The sequence below is a fragment of the Fulmarus glacialis genome, unplaced genomic scaffold (assembly GCF_000690835.1).
Source record: "Fulmarus glacialis isolate BGI_N327 unplaced genomic scaffold, ASM69083v1 scaffold27311, whole genome shotgun sequence".
Lineage (NCBI taxonomy): Eukaryota > Metazoa > Chordata > Aves > Procellariiformes > Procellariidae > Fulmarus > Fulmarus glacialis.
This window is the reverse complement of record NW_009195155.1, coordinates 11,879-35,831: the sequence shown is the minus strand read 5'-3', so window position 1 is coordinate 35,831 and position 23,953 is coordinate 11,879. Positions and strand designations below refer to the sequence as shown.

The 23,953-nt window shown below is 41.7% G+C and overlaps 1 protein-coding gene across 1 annotated transcript in view; it reads right to left on the bottom strand.

Annotated features, from left to right (window-relative positions):
- Window positions 1–23,953, bottom strand: part of JARID2 (jumonji, AT rich interactive domain 2) — a 50,523-nt gene that overhangs the window by 16,200 nt on the left and 10,370 nt on the right. The window contains 8 exon segments of the mRNA XM_009588016.1: window positions 2,774–2,888; window positions 3,723–3,793; window positions 3,956–4,074; window positions 4,513–4,605; window positions 9,822–10,155; window positions 10,157–10,316; window positions 14,496–15,513; window positions 23,227–23,456. Coding sequence (XP_009586311.1) covers window positions 2,774–2,888; window positions 3,723–3,793; window positions 3,956–4,074; window positions 4,513–4,605; window positions 9,822–10,155; window positions 10,157–10,316; window positions 14,496–15,513; window positions 23,227–23,456 — 2,140 coding nt within the window.

Genomic DNA, 23,953 nt, shown 5'->3' with positions numbered 1-23,953 from the left:
TAGGACCTTGCTGAGAAATCCTAGGGTTATAGAGAGGTGAAGTGGAAGAACCTCATCTTCATAAGGATCAAGTCCCAACAGCAATTTTAAATGCATGCTGTGTATCAAATACTTCGCAGTACCTGCACTGCTAACAGTGACAGCTGCAGAACAGCTGCATGTGTGTAGAGTATTACTCTAGTTACACTATAATAACAGATTTTAAATGGTGATGAAAATATTTTAAATTCAAATCCAGAACATGGCAGAACCCACTCCTTTCTTTTAGAATCAGAAAATATAGCTGGAACAGCTGAAAGATTCGAGCATGGAGTCCCTCACAAGATGGGCCCAGGAAAAAGCACGGGAAGGATGTGTGAAGAGGAGGGGCAGCACAGAAGTGCATGGGCCTATCTGACTACTGGCAGGACTGAGGCTTATGCTGCAATTTCACTCACTCACAATTCTTCATGTACCTATAAAAATCGGAAGCGAGCAGCCAGCATAGACTTCTGAGTGTCTTGGGCACAAGAAGATTTTCTTCTTTTAATGGGCACCGAGGATCCTTCCTGAATAAAAAGGTTAGGTCACTGACCTCTGCCCTGCATGAAAATTGAGTTCTCCTATATTTGCTCTTCACGAGGTACATCTGAGAGATTAGACGGTGACTTGAGCAATCTACAGGTAAATGAAACACCACTGATTTTAGCACCACAGGGATCTGTCCTTGGCAGAGAAGAATTCTGGATGCTGGGTGGACGTAGCAAGACAGAGAAGAGCTTTGGTGCCCACTTGCCTGCTTTGTTATCACTGAAGCAGCCACTGAAAGCAATGCTGTCAGGGCTACTCTAGATATTACACCAGACCTAGAGTTACTGAATTAATCTTTTCCTCAAAAAAGTTGGGTACCTTATTGCAATATTAAAAGTTGTAATGAGTTAATAATGCATATTAGCCTGATGCTTCAGCCTAGCAGCATTGCCAAAGAATAGCTTTTACAGACAAAGGAGTTTCACTTCTTCCTTCTTATGAGTTATTCCTGCTTACTATCCATGTTTCATCAAGGCAATCATCACAAGTATACCTGAAGCTATGTACTTACGTGTATAAGTAAGCCCATCAACAAAAAGCAAATGGCTTCTTTGGCTTTATTCTTCTTGGCTTGGAAAAACAGAAAGAGTAGCCTTTTCTAAAACTCTGGCTGGCTGCATTCAAGTCTTTTCAATCCCAAAAGGCACATGTTTTGACATGCACAGTATGAAGAGTGGCCTCAGAACTTAATTACGGGATTCCTGAACATCTTCTGGTTGGAATTTTCTGTCATTTAAGACTATATGCATGTCAGAGAGAGAAACAGACTCACCTAAGGCTGAGGACAACATAGCTTGCTTAGCAATTTGCTCTTATAGTATATTATTATAAAAGATTACAGATTCCTGATTCACAGAAGAGGGGGAAGAGCCATGAAATGCCCATGACAGAAAGTGACAGAAACTCCCAGATCTGCAACATAATCCAGTGTTTACCTTTACCCCTTGGTATGATCACATACATTTCTCCAACTTAAAATATTTAGAGAGAGGAGCTCCTGCTTTAATGGTTTCCTCCAAGATTCCAAATCCTTTTTTCTGGGCCATGTGCTTTCCCAGCACCACTGACATCAGCACCAGCTGAGAAATACTGGAGTTAAAGGTAAGGGCTGAAGTACACACTTTGCAGGTTAATGAAGTGCAGTTGACACTGCCACTGCCACCGCCACCACGGGGACTCCTGGACGCAAAGGGGGTCCTGCAGGCCTTCCCCCGTCACACCACATGAAGAGCCAAAGGCTTCTGTAGCTCAGGGTTCAAAAGGGGAACAGCTGAAAGGGAACCACCTTCTCACTTTTGCAGGGGGGCACCATTTAAACAACTTTTCTTCTCCATTTATTGCATTTTCTCTGATCAAGAAACACAGTTACATTGCTTATCATTCACTGTTCTCACTGATGATCCTCTTAGGTAGTAACACCAATATCACAGGAACCTGGCAGAAAGGCATGTGACATGCCAGCAGCACCTGCTTCCTCTAATCCCTCCATCAGCTGTTGTACTTCCATTGCAATCTAACTCATCATCATCTGTGGTAGTATGTACGCACTGAATTCAGGAAGGATTCGTCATGTTCAAAACCATCGATAACCTGAGTGTTAAGTCTATTTGCATGAAGTGTCTACAAAATATGGAATGTAGCTAGCAGCTAACTGGTGATGTCCACACTGAGACGCTAGAATGATGTGTGTAATCATATTAAAAATGATTATCATATGATAATGAAAAAAATTCATATGAGAGAAAATACTAGGGACCTGGCAGATACAGAGTTCAAGATATTTTGCGTAAAATAAGAAAGCGGTGCCTATTTAGTCAGAGCATGGATTCAATCATTTTACAAATGACAATATGGAGCTAGCTTGACAAGTCCGTCTCTGTCAGCCTAAGGAAAGCCTACCTGGACTAGCTCATTTGACTTCCATGTCATGAAAACTTTCCATAGATTAAACCCTATGTCAAGCAGAAACAGTTTATTGCTAAATAGCTCAGAATAGAGCGTGGAAGATAAGTAAAACTTTTCTTCCAGGAAAGGGTGTTTCATCACTTAGGTTTATACTACATTTTCCCATTAAAACTGTAATCACACACACTGGACTTTCTAGGTGAGATTCATTCATGCACAAGGTACTACACAAGCTGCTGTTAACACCAGCCTACAGACAGCGGTGAATGTGAAGAAAACAAAACACAGGAATACCTACCAAATGCAATCAGCACCAGTGTGTAAGTAGTCAATGTATGGAAGGTGATTTTGGTCTCGAGACCAGCATGAGGTAGAAAAGACCATGCCAATGTTTAGCCAAGGAATTGTCACTCCTAAAACAAAGAGATTGAAAATGAGTTTTGAGTAACTGCGGTTTCTAATTAAAAGACAGTTTGAGAGGGCATTTCAGTTGAAAATCTTGTTCTACCCATGAGCTGACCCTTAAGTTTTACGTCTTCCTATCAGAGTGAATAATTCACAGAGAATAATGTAACAAATTCAGAATTTTCCACTAACAAAATATCTACCAGCCAGTTACAGTGCCCTTGAACATATCTGTTTTCCAATAGCTGTAAAAATTTTTATTCTTTAGAGAATTTACAAATACCCATAATTCAAACTCAATGCCATTGATCAGAGGAGGTTGCTTCATGTTGTCAACATGTAAACAGGTATCCTGTTTCCCAACTGGTTTGTTCAGGCTCAACACCTGCACAGGAGACTGAATTATGCTTTCAGCTAATGTTTCTACCAACAAATTGCAATGGCACAAATGCAGCTGGCGCATTCGTGATGATTCATTTAGAAAACTTGTGTGCTGCTTTGCCCAGCGCTACAGACAATGTTTGCAAGTAAGGAAGTAGCACAGCTCTGTCCTTCATCACCCTGACACAAAGCAAGAACACTGATGTACTGTCAACAACAGAAAAGGATACTGCAAGTACAACTGGTTCCTCTAAGGTATATGGTCTCAACTATTCATTTATGCTTTATCTGCACACCTGCCTTCATTCCTTTAAATGCCACCTGCTACTATACAATTGCGTGTCTACCCAGTCAGCTGGCAAACATAAGGGCCAGAAAGAGGGAGAAGATTTTGGTGACTACACCACCACATTTAGAGGACACTTATACCTGCTGGAAACATAGAAAAGAGACTTGCTTACCAGGCACAGCACCAAGATGTCGCAGGATGGATCCTGTATTATTAGGAAGGACTGTGAGGTTCCACCCATGCCTGTTCGAGGGGTGACACAGAGGCAGACACACGTCAGTGCACGTTCCTGGTGCCAACATCCTCAGTGCCAAGCTATCCTGCCAGCCTTGCACCCCCACCTCCACTCAGCACAATGGGGCAGATGGCATGAGTCGACAAAGCGGGTACATTTGGTGATCTTACCTTGAAAATGGTTCAGATTTTCCCACGGGAAAGCCGCTCCCGTGCGTGTTGGTATCTACTTTTCCACAATGCACTGCTACATGGCAATCTTTCTGTTCCACTATCCGCCAATATTCTTGCTGTGGTAAGATCAAGTGGTAACGCATTTTTAATTCATGGAGCAAGATATCTCTCATTAAAATACAAACCCCAGAAATTTGCAGGGCTTTCATGACCCCAATGTTATTCAACATAAAACAGTTTTTAAAAATAAGAATATAAATACTTAAAAGTAACAATGAATTGGGAAGACAGAATTTAGATCCTTTTGGCTTCTGTGCTTCAGCACATGACAGATTAAGACTTATTTCTCTCCCTCAGTTCATCAACACCTTTATTAAAAATGTAAAAAAATTTTAAAAGGAAGAATCAGTACCATGTCTATCTAACCATTTATTTTTCTCCCACACCAGACAGCTTTAAGCTGCTTTTGGTAATGCCTGAACATCAACTATACTGAATTCCCATACTCAATCCCCTGAAATAAAAACTTTTACCACCCCTTGTGTTGGCCTCACCTCTACTTCAGCTACTGTAGGCTCCTTCGTGAAGCACATGTTCATGATGTTTCTTGCTGTTCGGTAGAAGGTTGTTAAAGAAACAGACCTACCCTGTGGAAAAAGAAAATAAAATTAAAAGTGAAAATAAAAAAGATGCCTCCGTTTCCCATGCCTCACTCTTTTCCTTACATGCTCAATCCCAGCCCAGATCACGGTAGGGGGAAAGAGGACAATGTCTCTAGAACATGTGTGGGTCTAAGGCTCATTTCTTATCTGAGCGAAAATACCTCAAAAGATACAGAAATTTAATCACATTGAATCACCAAACCAACCATCTAAAAGGCCAACTGAACATCCCCAGAAGGCCATGCACACTGCTTTGTCCAGCACGATGCTCTGTGTTTGATAAATACAAAAGATGGACATGGCCCAGCTTTCTATGACAGGTTGCAAAGGACCCAGCAGGCATCCCTACCTGCATTTTACAATCAAATCCAATATGTGATCAAAGGACCATGTGGCTATGCTCTTTACATACAGAGAAACAGGTGAGAAAGACTTAGGAAATTCACAGAAACGTTCAGCATCAAATGATTTGCATTTGATGGAAGGGGGTCACAAAAAGTAGAGTTTACCAAGATTTAGTAATCACCTGCTTACAAAAACCAGTTATGCTCAATTCAAAAAAAGCAGTTCAAATGCAAGGAACCAAGACCTGTTATTACAAGGCTGAGAAAAGTAAAACACAGTAAAATTGCCATTGGCACTGCTGCAGGAACCAGAGGATCCTGAAGAGAAGAGGATCTGACTTGGTTTTCTGCTTGAGCTATACCTAAGTTTCTGGATACCTGCTTTCACACATACCTATAATACTAGATGCTCTGGGAAGCATCCTCTGATGGCTTTGAAGGCAGGAGCACGAGAACCCGCTTGCTCCTTTCAGCCCAGACACACTGGTATGCCCAGACAGGGACACTCCTACCGCCTTCTCCGCTCCAGGGCAGAAGAAACATCCTGGGAAGCTGTGAGCCACGAGAGTTGGCAGGCGCCACACTAGCTGCTGTGGCCATATTGGACATCGCTGCAGGCAGAGACTAGCATTGCTCTGCAAATGTGAAGTTGAAAGAACCTTTACCCTCCTGCCAGATCTACTGCTCCTTCCTCTAACTCCCATCGTGTCCACTGGTTGCCCATCTGAGCAACCACAGACTTAAAAAATCCACATAAATGAACGTTTTATTACTCGGACTATTACCTTTCTAGTTTTTCAATTATGAAACAGATCTGCCAAATCACCTCAGTCTTTTCTTGTGTTTAATTTATTTAAGAACTATGCCCAAGAGTAAACTAGAAACAACTATACAAGCAGCTTTTCCCCCAGAGGCCAAGCCTACCACTTTGCCATATTCCTACAGTTGTAACATTGTCACTTTTTTAATTGAATGCAGCATAATTAGCTGTAACAAAAAAGTTTGTGAAATGCCCAGGGCCTGGGGCCCTCTGATTCCCATAAACTTCAGAGTTGGATGCTCTGCGATACAATAAACAATTTCCTTCATCTTTTAATGCCCTCATGAATCCTTTATCGAGGTAGCCTTTTACAACAAAACCTCTTGTAAAATGCAGGGCCCGCACCAACAGTCATCACACCTGAGCATAGACTTCACTGCTCGCAAACCACCACATGCTCTGCAGCAGCTTCCTCGTTTCAGTTACTTGCCTCTTCCTCTCATCTTACACAGAAAAACAAGAATAAGGACTCATCTTCCAAGATTAACCATGTCTTTCCATTTTTCAGATATGTAGCAAGCAAGAAAAAAGAAAGTGGAAAAACTGAACAGTTTAGCCCTTTAGCATTGCATATACCCATTTCTTCTTCTACCAAGAATTTAGTATTTTTTTAGTCTCCTAAAAGTTGTAACACAAATTAAACGGTTGAGGGGTTTTTGTTGTCTGTTTTTGGTGTTCTGCTTTTGGTGGGGTTTTTTTTTTAATCTGAGGGATCTTATAAAATTTTCTAGTGCCAACTCAGAAAATAATTTAAAGTGCTGTAATACAGCATTTTAACCCGAACACAAAATGAACTGCTGAAGAGTAAAACACCCTTTTCAACGCCCTCACAAATGTCTCAACAGTTCAACAACTGGGAGCTTCAAGCTACTGAGCAGAGTCTCTGTTGCTGCAACAATATGAGAGGAAGGTTTAAGGGACAACATTTCCTATTTCCTCTCCTAATTCTTGTCCATGGCCTCTGTGGCAGCTGTGAGAGCCAACCCAGAGCATCACCACCACCACCAAGCCAGGAGGGAAGGCACAGAGAAGGACACTGCAACGCTACAGATGTTAAAGACATTAAAGCAACCATAAAAATTAGCAGAAAACAGAGATTTCACAATAGTTACAGGAGGGAAGGAGGGACTCCCGTCAAGCAGAGTCCCCGGCTGAAGAGAGCTCAGCATGGGATTTCCAGGACAGTTTCATGTGAGAGCTGGCAAAACTTGCGTTGCTGATTTCTTCTGCATGTCCCTCTAACGGGTCTGCTAATAACCCTTCAGTTTGTTCTGTATGGAAACAAATGCTGTTTTCAGTCAGCTCCAGTACAGTTTTTTAAAGTATTTTCAGAGCTAAAATCGGGGAAAGAAGAGTGAAAATCTTGCAGCAGATCCTTCTCTGATGACAGCAGTTTACTTCACGTACTTACAAACGATGACATTTTATTAGTCAGATGGAAAAGCCATACGCTTAGGAGTAAAGAAAGCAAGCATAGCAGCATGCAGTACACACTTAAAAAGCACAGCAGGCCTTACTGCCTGGAAAGGAGCAACACTGAAAATAATTTGGGAGCCCTGGCATGAAGTCAGCCAAACACAAAGGAGATTTACTCTAACCTTGACATGCGATATGGTGGTAACTGCTCCTGGAAGACTGGATGTCTCTTTCTAAAAACATGTTCCAGCTCAAGCATGTGCTGACTGCAGAAATTACTCTGTGAAATCCTAAATGTATGGCCTTTTCATGGTCTGAAGCACAGACTTTATGGCCTAAACTGGACTACAGCCGTATGATTATGATGTTCTCCTCCAGCCCTCAATCTATTGACCTGGGCATTTATCAAAAGGGTGGGTGGTTTTTTTTGTTTTGTGTGTGTTTTTTATTTTTAATTAGAATTAGCAATATGCTTTGGAAAGGAACCATTACAATCCCATCACCTATGGAAACTGTAACATGAGGACATGTTCTGTTAAACAAATTTCAGATTTTCTCAGAAACATGTTAATAGGTAAAGAACACTCCCCCCTCCACAGACACACGCACAAAAGTATACCATCATTCAAGAAAAACAGAGAATGCAGGATTAAAAAGCTTGTTTCATAAAATGCCATGAAGTACCCTCTGCTTAAAACCATAAGCCAGCACCACCTCACTTCAGTCTTACTCAAAAGCCTAGTAATGAACTATAGTCATTTTACAAGTCTTGTGGTGCATCAGGATTGTTGCGTAATTTCTTATTTCTATGTCTTGAGGCTTGCTCTAAGTGACATAACCAGTTCTCAGGCATCAGTCCTTCTACAGGCTGTCCCCAAAGTGCTGTGAAAATGAAGGTATGCGCCTCTCTCTGCACTCAGACTGACCAGGTGCCCTGCAGGGTGCTCTACCACAGAGATCTTTCCAGAAACTCACCACAGATTTGCTTCCCCCCCCTGTTTTCTCCCTGGTCCATCGCCTGTGACAGCAGTCCCCAGTCTCTGCACCGCAGGTGAGCATGGGATGGGATTCAAACAGACAAGCCACAGTGTCCAGGAAGCTGCTGGCACTGTGGTGGACAACTGGAGATGTGGCCTGAGCGGCTCCATGGGCTGCAGCTGCTTTGGTGGGTGGGGAGAGCACTGGCCGGCAGACAAGCGATGCTCGTCTCCAACAGCTTCTATGCTCAGAACAAAAGTATTTCTACCGGGTATTGTTGGACTCATACAGGGTCTGATGCTGTCAGTACTGCCAGTGCTTTTTGGGCAGTAGCAGCAATTTGGGACAGCCTTTTGCGGTAAAGGCCTGGGGCTCAGCAGACTCAGGCTGGTTATACTAGCTGCGCTTTGCTTGCTTGCCATTTTTTATTTTCCAAGTCTGATTAGGGTACTTATTACAAATCCCAAACTTGCTTTTTGAGTTACTTTCTATCTTCTAAACTTTAACTTGGGACTTGCACTGGAAAAGAAGATGGAGGCATTTCCCCACTAAGTTTGAGGTTGTTCATACAACAGTCAGGGTAAGTTGTATCAAATTTTTCATTTAACATCATTAGGCACAGGCTATTAAGCACAGAAATGCCACTTCACTATTCACAAATGCTGCTGTCATTAGATAAGCTTCTCTCCAACAGCAGCATGGCAAAGAGATTGCTTTTCCAAGGTGGGATTGAGGCTGGAGTCCCTGAGTAAAAGAATTTTTGGGCTGACAAATCATAACAGGCTGCAAAAGAAACCTGAAGCAAGTTTTTAAAGCTCAAGTCATGAGCTCATGCAGTCCCTAAATAGCTTAACAATAAGTGACTTTGGGCTATCTGGCTTCATTTCCTGGTGATGGAAGTGAGATTGGAAGGGGAAGAACAGCGTATTCCTTTACTGGGCACAGACACTCAACGCCATATTTCTCTCGGAGCATGGCTACACAATTCAGTGCAACTCAAAATTGCACTGCGAGTTGCAGTGCCAAGTCCTGCTCCAGAGTAGGAGACTGCCAAATAAAATACAGTGAAAGAGTCAGCATTCCTTCGTAAATGGATGTACTTGATATGTGGAGAACTAAGCGCCCATATGACTGTTAGTGCTGAGTAAAATCTGGCATCGTGGATGAAAATATTGTTTGCATTTCAATTTGCCCTTTCTAAATGTAGTAGTATTTCTAGTGATGTTAGTTTTGATGTGGAGCACTACTTCACTCAACAAGAGTCTTGCAAGAAGGAGGAATGAGAAAGCAGAACATTACTTTAAATGTCACTAGAAAATTAGAATAAAAACTGTGTCTGCAAGGATAATTGGGCAGAGCTATTCAGGGAACCTGTCACAAGGAGACGAAGGGGGGCAGAGCCCAGTGCATCTCGTTATGACAATAACACCTTCCAGCTTTTCCAGACATCCCAGGAGAGCCAGGCAGATCAGAATAAAGCCACCAGACCGCCCAGCTCCGATAGCCGCTGGCTGCGCTGCTGCCTTCGGGGTGGCACTGCAGCCATTGGCTCCCCCCAGCCAGCTGGGTTTGCACCCAGATGCCACCCAGACAACAGCATCATCAGTTCTGCAAAACAAAATCGGCAGAGCCTGCCTTGTTACCTTGTATATACACTTGTGTAAGTCGCTGAGAACTCCCTCCTCCTCCTCCTCGTCCTCCTTCGTGGTCTCCTTTTCCTGAGCGAAGAGCCGCCGCCTGCCCGTCTTCAGTGGGACGTCGACCTCTTTTAACTTGTTGCGGAAGCCATTTTTGTGAACCACGCCGTTGATGAGTCCATTTTTGGGCTCAAACCGGGGCAAGGAATGGAACTTGTAGGCATTCTCCGAATGTCCCTCCAAAGGTCCTTTCCTCTTCTCCAAGATTTCCTTTTCCAGCAAGACTTCCTTCTCCAGTTTCTTGTGCTCCTCAGGGGAGAGGGAATCGTAGGAGAGCAAGGCAGTGGGCTTCTTGCAGCTTCCCCAGCCTGTCCTGTGCAGTTTTGGGGATGCGCAGCATGTCTGCCAGCTTGTTCCATTTCTTGAGGTCAGTCACTTGCTGCATCCCCCCCATCTCGTTGATCAGCTGGACGAAGCAGGCCAGGTCGAGCTCGCAGCCTCCTGCGGTCCACGTGTGCCAGGCAGCAGAGGACGGGAAAGGGAAACATAGGAGCAGATTAGGAAAGCTGCGGGTGGCTCACATCAAGCGTGCTACCAGACTGGGCACATACGGGATGTGCCACCCATACAGCTTCGGTCACCTGGGCACCAGAGCAGGATTGTCCCGGTCTCGTACGCCTCCTGCTAAAGATAGGCGTGCGCCACTGTTTTGCTAGCTTAATTCATTCAGCAGATCATATTTTGCTATTTTCAATAGCCTTCCCTATGGTTAAATTTGCTCTCCTCCTTAAGTTTCATTCCTTTCTCTTCTCAGAGCACCCCCAGCTATCTCCTGACAAAGCGTCTTTCCCCTGGTCATTACCCAGTGATCAGGGAGATGAGAGTTGCCCAGCTCTTTAAAAGCCCGCACACTCCCACCCTCCCCTCACCCACCACCAGTCCCACATCTGGTTTATACCAGGAAGAAGCAAAAAAAGTGTCAAAATGGATATTGGCAATCGAAAAGATAAGTACCTATCCTTTCTGGAGGTGAAACATCAATTATCTTATGTCTGCACAACACTTTGAATACAGTTAGTATTTAAAAGGAGCACCGTAACATCATTAATTTCACTACAGGTAGAAAAATCCTTAAAAAAAACCCAAGGGAGGCAGGGGTTGGTGCCTGCAACTGCATAAAAAAAGTTCCAGACACATTATTCTTCCAGTTTGAGGCCATCCATATTTTATACTCCATTATGGTTTTGTACATTTTAAGATGACTAGCACATTTCACACTCCAATCAAAAAATAAAAATAGAGGATTATACAAACTGCAGCACAAAAAGCAGCCAAATAGATGAGGAACAATAAAAGAAACATCATAAATACTCTCAAAGCACAGAAATAAATCATCAGTAGAAAGAGTGAAGAAACGGACCAAAGACCACCTACAATTCAACAGGGCACTGCTCAAGGAAAAAAGAAAATTAATACAAAACTTGCATCAACATCACTGCCGCCACCTTGTCTCTCCTTCCCCTTTTTCTTTGAGAAAAGTAAAAAATCATTATGCCATAGCCATTTCAGAGCATTTAGACATGCTATTACACAACAGAGAAGTGCAAGAAGCAGCATTATGGTAAATATTTACTGTCAGCTGTATAGCTACAGCATCTTAAGGGCCAGTCATATCATCTTGCTTGCTAGTGCAAGCAGTATTACTTTCTTCAAACCACCCTGGTGCTGCATCTCAGATGCTTCATAGCTGATCCCAATTTTCCTTCTTCTCTCTGCTTTCCCCTCTTCCACCTCTTGTGCCAATCCAGTGAGGAGGGAGGCTCAGTGTAAACCTGCGTGCAACATTTTGGGATGACAACAGTTGTGCCCAAGGCAGAGCAGTGCCAGAGGCTGCTTGCTAATTCTGCCCGCACAGCGCTGGGCAAAGCCAAAACCAAGGGTAAGGCTTTGAGGAGCATATGACAAGGGTGGAGGCAGGGCCATGGGGCAGCAGATATATCCAATTTAGTAAATTTTTTTTTTTGGGGGGAGTGGAGGGAGGGATCAAAATGGTTAAGTCTTGAAGCTGAGAAAAGGTAAACACCACTGGAAAAAAAAAAAACAAGTTTGAAATGTTTTCTTTCTTTCCTCTTTAATCTTCCCCACAAAATAACTTTTAAGCTAGCCTTTATTACAGGCTGTTACTTTTTTGGTCTAGTGTTTTATATGCACAGTTCACAAATAAGCTTGAAGGCATAATTCAAGATGGCTTTCCATCCCAATAGATTCAGCGACCCACATAAAGTTGAGTAACATAGTCCTAACTTTGAAAGAAGTGTGGTCCAGGTTTAACGTTATACGTGTTCTCCGGGGGGACACCCAGATTAACGTCCTAGTTTCAACACTGTTTATGAGCTATTTAAGAAATGCGATTTTCTCCCACATCATGGAATGATCGCTCATAATCACTCTGCAATATTAGAGCTCGAGTAGCACATCATTCAACCAGAGCCTCACTTATCTGGCAGATCCTCCGTAGGGCCAGCTACAGCTAAGGTTTACAAAATGGTCTTGATTATAATTCCATTTCACACAGTCATAACTTTTGGAAGCATTTACATCTCAGGCTGATGTTTTCCAGGATTGACCTAAGCATGTTGTTTAAAGCTTCCTTGAAAGGCTGCAGAAGGAGAAAGGAGAAAAAAAAAAAAAAGGGTGGTGGTGGTGTTTAACCCCATTTATAAGCACCTATAGCAAAATGGCTTAAATAGGAGACATGCACGTTATGCAGAAATAGCGTCTGACTTTTTTTTTTTTTTTAATTGTCTTAATTTCACTAAGTTAGGAATATTTTTAAATTGCCTAGTGAGCAAGCTCATTTAAAAAAAAAAATCTTAAATCTTCAGGTATGCATTTAATACCAAATGCTGGCAGTACACAAGTTGTTGGCAAAACTCCCACTTACTTCAATGGAAATGTGATTTGGCCCTGAAAGGAGGGATATGTATGCATGTCTACTTAAATAAGTGTGCATTTATCACCACAGATTATTTTACATCTTTCCTTCTGGAACCAACAGATTTCTCATCTTTGTATATGATGATCTCCAGCTTCTTTTCTCCATTTTGTCTTTAATTTTAAACAGAAGATAGGTAGGAAATTAACTGCAGAAAGGATACATACAATGCAGATTTTATAAGAGACCACTGTTTGCTCTGGTCATATGGCACCCAGCAGAATAGAATCCTTGCCTATTAATTAGGCTCTTAGGTGCTTAAATAATACAAATAATTAACAGTAATGCCATCTTAATGTCGAGTTAAGGTATTTCATTAAAAAGTTAACATTGTTCCAGGAGCGTTAATCGAGCTGTCTTGCACATTTTCTTCTCTCTCTTGCCAATGTAAATTTAATTCATTATTCTTCTCTATTAGCATACAACCATTGCATACATTAGGCATACAAAATGTTCACTTATTGCTGCTTGAGTGATTTTAATTTTCAGATTTCCTTGAACGTTTTTGCATGGCTATTGCAACAGAGTGCTAAACCTCGTTCCTCCTCCTTAAAATCTGTCATTTCTCTGTTGTGCCCTGCATCGGTTCACCAAAAACTCTGCAATCTCTTTGTGTGCTTTTATGCATTTTCACTCACTTACCATATGTGATATAAAATAAAGTTTGAAAACGGGAGGGAAAAAAGTGTTGTGAACAGTTTAAACAGAAAAGTGTGTCCTTTAATCCATCTAGCGTTGATAGCTGCCTCCAATCGGATAATGCCTCAAAGGCAAAACTCTAGCCTCAAGTTGCAACATGCAGGTCCTGTGAGCTCTGACTCAAAACACTTCAAAAACAAAGGGAAGGGTTAACAAAAATTAAAAACACAAGTTTGTTACTATGTCATGGCTGCAAAGGCAGTAGAGATGGAGGTGGCTCATTCAATAGTTCATTTGTATGCTGCTGTTGTCATGTTTTTACAAACTATTGTCACTTTTTTGTCACGTGTCATATTTGACAGCAGACCATAAACCAAGAATTCTGTTAAATAAGTGATTCTCACTCAGGCATTAGCCCTGGCAGACACCTGCTGGGAGAAATAATGAAACCTCCATTTTGCAATCAACCACATTTTACTGCCTATTCTTGACACTTAATGGTTGTTAAATGTCAGCAGGTCACTGCAAATTCGTAATTTTAAGTGTCTGAGTACCCAAATAGAAGTCAGTTCCGAGATATTTTCTTTCCCCCTTGGTTAAATGCTTTTAAAGGAATGGGGGGAAAAAATATATTTGTATTAAAGCTTGGCAGCATTGCAACCTGTTTGGAAAACATCTTTGGAAAGGTGCGAAAAATATTCTGAGGCAACATTTAAACCGAGGCTATCAATATCCATAGTTGTACTACCTACAAAAATAAAAAGCAAGGAAAGGAGAAGATCCTGAAATCTGGAGACCAGGACCCCACATAGCATTTTTTTCCCTGGGTGAAATAAAGAGCTGGCAGGAGGAAAGTGGAAAGTCTCCCTGGAAAGCTCTCTGACAACCTACCTGCATTGTGCCTGACCGATGGATAAAGAGAAAGATCCAGAGCTCTGCAGTGTTAATTGAACAGGGGTTCGGTTAAGCATAAAGGCAAACGGAGCATAAAGTTGTACGGACACTAACAAGCAGCGGCAAAAGGCCAATGAAACCACAGCCCTTACCTATGAGTGGGAGTTCGTCCATGGTAATGCCCTGAGATTTGAGGTGCTTCTTGATACAGGCCAGCCGCTGCACGTTGGGTCCCCAGCGCCTGCCTAGCTTGTGTATGTGCTGAATCTGTGTCACAAACCGCATTTCATCATTTAGCTTGCACTCAGGTCTCCAGTCTGGAGGCGGAATCACCCTGCACATCCCATACTTCTCTACCTGAGCTCGGACTGACTCAATGTATATCAGTGGGTCATGAAATTCCTTGGTGGAGGGCCTAAGGATGGGAATCTCCCCCAGCATCCCCCACCCAGACTTACTACTGCCCTTTTCGTGCTTTCCCATTGAGTCTTGTGGCTTGTGCAAGGACTCCGCTTGAGAGGTAGAACGATTTTCACAGGAGGCATTTTCAGTTTTGCCATGTGCTTGTTTCCCTGGCATACTCTTTCCAGCAGTGGCTCTTTTCGGCCTATTTCTTTCCAAACTCTTCTCTGGCACTTCCTTTTTAAGGTGTCCATTCAGCAAAGGCTTTTCTACAGCTGCCTTTTTGCTGGCAGCTTCTGCCAAGTTGACGGCCCCTTTCATTCTCTTGGTGGGCGACTGTATTTTGTCTATGTGATTCGTCTCTTCCAGCCTCCTCTTCGAATTGCGCAGCCCCTCCCTTAACTGTCTCCCCACCTCCTTAGTGCATGTCTTTTGGTTCAACTTGCCATTGACTTTTACACCATTAACAGCGGTATTGTTAGACTTGGATGCTCCAAGGGATAGCACCTGTTTGCGGGTTTTTGCATTGCTACTTTCTATTTTCCCTGAGATTGTGTGGTTGACAGGTGAACTGGGTTTGTGGTGATTTAGTTTGGTTTCCTTGACCAGTTCTTTCTTGGCTTTGGTGTATGTGACAGTTCCCTTTGTCACTGTTGCAGTGTACTTCACAGTTTTGGACGGTGAAGGTCTGACTTCTCTCATCTTTTTGGCACTGGCTGCATTTGCACTCGGAGATGACATTCGAGTGATCCCGTTGACTTTAGAAACCTGCAATGCCAGGAGTGTTGCAGGGGGAGCAGAAGGAAGGAAACAGAAAACAGAAGTAAATTAATAATGTTACCACTCAGCCATGGCGTCCCAGTTGCTGGACAACCATATTCTGCAGTCCTGACTCCTGGCCCCCCTTCATACAATCATAACAGTTTTCACCCAGGCAAGAGGAGCAACTGGGCATTTATAATAAACATAAAATAGAATTTTTTTTTTAAAAAAAAAGAGCCAAAAAGTCCCCAGAAAGCCAATCTTGCTTTTGGAGGGTACAAAGCCTCTGGGTGAGGTCTCTTGCTTGCACTACCCCCCTTCCTTGCCTAGCAGAAAGCCTGTTATGGTATCACAAAACACAGGTAGTCTGATTTACAAACTAATACTTTCATTATTTCCTTTTCTGGCCCTCAGACATTCTCTCTCTCCCACCCAACTTCCCTTAAGTGCACACACAGTTTACTACTCCTTAGCAGACAAACTAGCCAGTGTATACTATCTACTCTAACTGGAATGGGCACGTTTTGCAAAAAACACACACTGAGATTCAAACCAACCACCTGTCTATACATACATACATATAAAAAGAGATATTGAACACATTATGCACCCAATAGATCAGGATGGCCATGAAGGATCCAGTCTGTCATACATATTAAATCTTGGGAGGCATCTTGTTGCTGAAGTCATTATTTGAAATAAAAATGTATACAGTAGTTCAATGTATTTTTTTAAAGTTTGATATCTGGGCAGTTTTGCTGACATACATTTTATTACATCATATTCATCACTAATGTGACACTGCAACTTTGAATTGCTGGACTCCACTGCTTTCTGTTAGACATTTAAACCCAGCTATGAATGTAAAATTTACATTTTAACTATAAAATAGTGTTAAGCACTGAAAGCAACCCGCAGCTTCGAAGGGAATTGTGATGGCTCAGCACTGCCAAAGCTAAGCCCCACTACTAAGAAAATGAATTTCAAGTTTAAAATGCAAACAAATTTCAGTATTTAAACAAGTTTAAACATTGTCTTCTCACCTCCTTAAACCACTGTGAATGCAGAAAAACATATCAAAAAATCAGGAACATTGATAAAAGTGCTCAAAGTGAAAGCATACAGTACAATCACCCCTCCTCAGCACTCAGGTGAGTAACACCATTCCTGCAACATTATAATACTTCCCTGTGGGATTTCAAAATACTTGCCAAATTAGTAAGCATGGCAGCTTCTCTCAAATAAATGCAAGAATTGTAGTCACTTCCAAAGTAGGGATAAAATGTTACAAAACAGGGATCAAATAGAAACTGCAAAGATCATGCTATGGTCTTGTATTAAATGACTTGCGGAGCAGGAACTGGAACCTGGGGATTCTGCATACACACACACGCGTACGTGTATACACACATTTACTGTGTGCATTTTCTCTGTGCTCCGAAAGTTGGAGCAGGAGTAATGCCCTTCTAAAACCCATCCATATTCTTGTCCTTCCTGTGTTCCACGGTAGAAACACTTAAGGAAAATCCAGTTAACTGATGACGTGAGTTTTTACCTTGAGTTTTCCAAAGACATATGAGGTATCATCTGGAAAGCAAACACTTGCTAACAGAAATGCACTTAGCAATTTCCCTTGAAATTTAGGCAGTACTCTGCATTTGAAATGGAGGCCTGGGTTTGACTTTTACAGCGCTTTTTCATGCCACAAAGCAGACATGGGTAGAGAGCTGCTGAGACCTTGCCTCCTGCCTGCAGCAGTCAGAACAAGAGTTGAACATCTCTGGCTTTATAAATAGCCAGGAACATTGATTACGGATTTCATCTAGACTAATAGAGAAGAATTGATTGAGAACTGGGAGGGGAAGGTAATCTGGGTGACAGGGATCATGAAATGAGTTTTCAATTCTAAGATGTGACAACAGTTTTCAATTCTAAGAGAAAGGACAACAGACTTAAAAAAAAACAACCCAAACCCCCAAAAAAACCCACAAACAAAAAAACCCAACAAAAAACAAAACAAAACAAACCTGAAAAAAACCCAAACCAAAGCAATTCCCACTCAGAGGAAGGGCGCAACGCACAGGCCATTATGCCTATTCACAAGTTCTCTAATGGCTGGAAAATTAGAAAAGAATCACAGTAAAAAGTGGAAACACGATTAGGTGACTAAGGGCAACTATATAGGAACAGCAAAAACATGCATGGGTAAAATCAGAAAGGCCAAGGAGCTAAAGAAACTTCAGTTAGCAAGGGACATAAAATGAAACAGAAAAAATTTTATAAATACCTTAAAAATATAATGACAACAAAGAACAGCAGAGATCAACCACCACACAAGGAAGGAAAACAAATGCAACAGTTTGGCTAAACTGTTCGTGCTTCTTTTGCATTGGCCTTCACCAAAAGTACCACTGACTGAATACTTACCAGATATATAACATAACCAATTTCAGCAAAAGAGCTAGAAAGGCAACCCCAGCAAGCTAAAGTGTACCTAGATGACTCAGGGCATGGGTCCTGGAAATAAGTTGAGGGCAGGCAGAGCCTACCTAACTTTAAACCCTAGAATCATTCTGGAACAAATCATCAAACAGTTAATTTGTAAACACACAAACGATAATACGATAATGTTAAAAACAAAAAAATTATAAAAAAAACAAAACAAAACAAAAACATCCATAGTTTTGCCAAAATAGCACATCAAGCTAATTTAATCATCTTCTGACAGACACCTGGCTGAGCAGGTAAAGAAGCACCTCTGTTTCAGTAGGGCTCCAGTCACTGTCCCACATGATGTTCCATCAAACAAGCTCCTGACACACGTCCTAGACATAATTACTCTCAAGTGGCTTCACAAGGGATTAAATAAAGTCTTCCTCAAGAGAAGTTATCGTTGTCATAGTTCACTGCCATCCTGGGGGGAGGCATTTCAGGTGACCTTCTGCAAGGACTTGTCTTGGCCTTGGTTCTACGAAGTACTTCCATCAGTAACTTGGATTATCGTAAAATTTGCCACTGACACACACCTGGAAGGGGCTGTAAGCACTCTGGAGACAAGGTCAAAATCAAAGGCAATCTTGAAGAACTTATTTCAGAGCATTTCTACAATAAGAGGAAGTACTATTTTTAGGAAGGACAAATCAAATACATGTAGGAAAGGAATAACATTTGGGGACCACAATGAGCTGCAAAACGCGATAGTAGTACAAAGCACGCGAATCACTTTCTGAGACCTACAATTAAGAACGCCGAAAGCAAGGGATGGGAGCACAGGCTTTCCTATGCAGAGCTGGACCCAGCATTGGGCCCACACTGCAAGAAAAATTTAGACAGTGGAGAAAGTCCAAAAGAGCACAAAGTGCTCAGGTATTTGGAAAATATGATCTTTATTCAAAAGCCAAGGTAGCTGGGCTTATTTAGTCTGAAAGAGATGACTCTGGGACAACCCTATAACAGTCTTCCAATGCATAAGGAGCTCCTCTGAAAAGAGACAGTAAATGCTCTTTCCATGCTCACTGGGAAAAACGGGAGAAAAAAACCTTTAATTGTCTACAATGATGATCTGAGGCACAACTAGGAAAACTTTCTCATTGGTAGAAAAGGAGAATGCTAGAAGAAGCTGTCAATGGACGTTGTGGAGTCTCCTCTACGGGAGGTTTTCCAGAAGGCCATAGCTGTATTACTGTGCTGTCAGGTACAGTCAAGACCACATCTCAGAGTGAGCAGTCAGGCTGTATAGAAGTACCTTGTCACTCCAGCCTTCCTATGATTTTTTTTTTGAAGAAGTGACCAGAAGACTGAAGGGCCATCCAGGGCACTCCTTCAGGAAGGGGCCTGAGAACAAAACGCAGTCATGGAGAAAGTGCTCATGGAGAAAGGCAAGATCCTCACAGCTCCTCCTCTTCAAAGGAAAACATGCCATCAGCACCATCAGCTTTAGGCCAGAATTAAAACTGCCAAGATACAAAACTCTGGAAAACTGAATTCATTAAGAAAACAGCAACTTATCACAACTGTTTAGAGTTGTTAGAATACCTCCACATAACGAAAGCTTAGATCTCTCAGAGCCAAATCTTGAACTGAACAGGTACATAAGCTTCGGCTATCTAACTTCCAATCCTAGATTATAAGCACACTATTTTGAGTTTTTATTCAAACTTCGTGAAGTTATTCCAATGACGAACAGGTCCTGAAGTAGAGAACACTTGGCTTTGAGAATACCATAAGGAATTCACTTACTTCTTTCTGGTTGCTAACTAAGGAGACCCCACAAGAAAGAAACACTGCTGAAAACTTCCTCAGGACCATCATCTTTCTAGAGCAGACACAACACGATGCTTTTCAAATGCTTCTCCCTCTTCCCTCCCCAAATGCCCACAGGTATCTTAAGTGTTTTCAGAGAGGATAGCATAATGTTTAAGATACAGCAGTACTACATAGACCAGAACAGACCACGCTTCAAATGGGAATAGGCTGCAACAAATGTCTTCCAGCTGGAAACAAGTGGAACAAAAAACGTGGTCATAGCCCACCATCAAAGCAACAGGTGGATACAGGATTTCACACTGACAAATGTGAAATTCTGGCTGGTCAGTCATCACCTACACGTTCCTGGTCTGTACTTGTCTCTGAGGACCCATGAGACGATTGGAACCAAAAGAAACATGAAATTTTGGTAGGCATTTTCTTACCTTTCTACTGTTGATATGTGTCCCCCCAAACCAAACATACACACACAGAGTTAGCCTAAAAAATTGGCCACACTGCCAGGTGCGCAGGTTCACCAAATGGGGGTCTATGCCACAGCTCCATCCCGAGGCAGTGCTTACACTGAGCACATAAGAAAGAAGTCAATTTAATTCAAATAGTAACAAAGTGATTGACATTAGCCTTACATGACTCAAAGTCTTGAGCTAAAGGTGAAACTAGGGATATGAATAATCTTATTTATTATCTTTGCTTTTCAGCTATCTTCTCAGTTTTGCTGACATAAATATTTGTCTTCAGACCACTCTTTTCTCCACTTTACTGAACACTTGCCTTGCAGTAAAAGATGGTATGATAGATTTTAAATTTTGCTGTCTTTTAAAAAGCAAATGGGACCAGCACATAGTCTTGCAGCAATTTTTTGTTGGATTTGAACTGGTCTACATACACACCTCCGCATGGCACCTAGAATCCACCCTCCAGACACACACACACACACACACACACACAAAATAAAGCCAACAAACAACTTGTTGGATAACAACCACAGTAATAACAGCAACATTAGCAATACCAACAACAGGTTTGGTCCCAAACAAATTCAAGTTATACAACTGATCTCAAATTCATTCATAAAAATACTTCTGTGTTGGTACAAGTTTTGCAGAGCTAAATTACCACATGAGGCCGAGAGAGGGCCCCATTGAACTACATTTCCTTTGCCCACAACCCCTTTGAAGTAGGGGATTTGGGAAGATGATAGCAAGAGAGGAAGAAAGAGAGAGAGGGAACACGTGACAAGTGCAAGTGCACACCAGAAAAGGAAAGAAAGAATGAGAGGAAAAAAGAAAATCTCGGATAATTTCTAGTGTTCTGCCTTTATTTTCTGTAAAACTGAACAACAGAAAAACACACACATAAATGAACCATGTAAATGCACGTGAACAAGGAGCAAAAACATACTGGAAGGAGGAGGAACATGTGGCTGGCACCCGGGGAAAACAATTCTCCTTTTGGAAAATACTGAAAATGTCAACAAAGACTCAGGACAAGGGCAGGGAATTTAGCAATGTCACATAACTGGTAAGTCTAAGCTTTTGTACAAAGCTAAGTCTTTCTGTCAGGCAAAATGTGTAATACACCTTTAATTAGTTACAGCCACATTTTCACTAAAATTGGTAAGAAACTACTTATGTTACTGTGGGTTGCAGAAGAAAATTTAAATGCCTAACCTTTTAAACAAACAAACAAAAAAAAATCATCATCTCAACTTACAGCCTCCTTATTTTCTGAAGCTTGAGGACCACGCTCTGTGAGGTGTCTGTGTGGTGAGACTGTTGGTTATACTGCATTGCTTTAGAATTTCTCTCTGTTTTACATAGCACAATTTAAAACATCTAATACTCTACAAAGCAAAACCCACCTGGATCGTGGACAAAATTCTTCTACACCTGAATTTTCCCTTCCCAGAACTACCTTCACAAGTGATGGCAGTTGACTTTCACAAGAATTTTAACCATTCATACTTTGATGATACAACTTTAAAGCATTTCACACAAGTGTTTGAGTGAGTTAAAATAATTAAGTATGAAGTGCATCCTTACGTTTTGGGAAACTTGTTCAACATGAAGAGCTCATGGCAGAGCATGTCACAGCAAGGACCATAGGATGCTGGTATCACAAAAAAGAAAGCCGAAAGGATGCAGAAGGCGGCAGGCATTCAAGCTGATGACTAGATAAGCAAAAATTGATGTGGGAGAATAAAGAATGGAAGTCTTACAGAGGTACAGAGAAATATACTGTAGATAGTCTTCAGGATCTCAAATTTTATTTAGAAGGTAATACAAATCCAGTGGAGGCATTTCAGGAGAAGCTAAACATCACTGAAGCACAGGGCATGGAAGGTTTCCTCGGCAAGAGAAACACTGTTTTACTTTTTGCCATTTTAAATTTCCAAGCCTATGACTGAGAGGTGCCATTTAAGGCCTTGACGGCCCTACAAGATGGCAATTCCAGTTCCACTGAAGTCCAGGCCAGCCTACTTAGAAGAAAATCCTTTAGATGTCAGCAAATAAAGACTATCTCTAATTGGCCTGTTGAGAATTAACCACTGAAAAAAAAAAAAAAAAAAAAAAAAGGCGCAAGTGCAGCAAGCTTTCTGTACTGCATTGCCCTAAAGCAGGTACCCTGCTAACCCAGCCCCAGACTGAATAAGGACATTGACCAGGGATTTTGAAAGTCTTTTATAAAAACTTATTTGACAGTTGCTATTTTAGGAGCCCTTTGATCCAACCATCAAAAATATATGGAGACGCATCGTGCCCAAACGCCAGTCACAAGCACCGAATGATTGGTCTGCTAAACTTCCACACCCAAATCCAAGTCAGGCTGAGACAAACCTCTTGCTGGATTTTTTTGCTAGTTTTCAACAAGGTAACACAGAACTTTGAATTTCTCCCCACCTGGTATGTCCACTGCGAAGGAGGCAATATCCCGGAGCACCTTCTTTATGCATCGGGCAAAACATTTTTCCCAGACTCCAAGGTTTGTGTTGCCCACATGCAATACAAGACACTGAGCGTAACGTCAGCTTCTCTACAACGCCAGTGAGCCTCTAAGATAACCTGAGCAGACCAGCCGTACACAAAAGGAGTTCATTTTTCCACATGCTGCCAGCCTTGGCACTGTCAGCAGAGAGGCCAACAAGAGTGCCAGTCAGAAAGGTTTAATAAATAGCAATGTGAACTTTACTCTTTCATATGTATACACTGGATAATATAAAGCCAGGGTTGTAAAGCATGCTTCATCATACTGACTTCCTATGTATGTACCACTTTTCTTTTTTCCTTCTTTCTCTCTTTCTCTCTCTTTCACTGAAAATTAACTCCCTGCTGTCTCCAGAGCACCCTTTTAAGGATTGCCATGTTCCCTCTGTGCCAGGCAGTGGAAAACAGAGCTAGCACCTTAAAAGTCTGCGTTCCCATGTGTCCACAGTAGAGTACAACTCATTACCTGTTTCCTTAAGTCCTGAGCCGATCTATGAAGAGTGTGGTGGTTGTTAGCAGTGAGCCCTTTCGTAGAGGAGCCAGTGTTTGTAGTAGGATGGTGATTAGCAGCAGCCTGGTCTTTTCGGCTCTCAGCCTTATGTTCGCTGTTCCTCTCCTTCCCTGGTGTGGCCTCTTTGCTTTTGTGTTTCTGAGCAGGTTCTTTCTCCTTCGATGATTTGCTGGACCCATTGAAAACTGAGAAGAGAGAAAATCAGACTGTTAAGGAAAAAAAACAAACAAAAAAAAACCAAACCCAAAAAAACCACAAACAAACAACAGAGGACCAAACTCTTCATTCAAAACAACCCAACTTTCTCTGCTGTCATTGTCGGATATTTAGTGAGCATCCTCTTATATCTAAGGTAAAATTAATACAGAAATAGAAGGACTATTTTGCATATTTCTTTATATGAACAGATTTACTAAAGTATTTCCCTTGCTTGTTAACACACATTATCTTCAATATCCAAATTAAAACATACAAGGTATATTACTGTTTTGATTGACCTAAATTTAGACTTATCAGTTTGATTTTTGTTCATGACAGTTTTAATTAACTTTTTGCTGTTGCAGTAAGGGAATTCTAAACATAACCCAAACAGAAAAAGGATTTATTTTTACATTAATGTAAAAGAAAGGAAACATTGCATGAAAAAGCATGTTTTGTCTTCATCAATATCCAAACTGCTGAA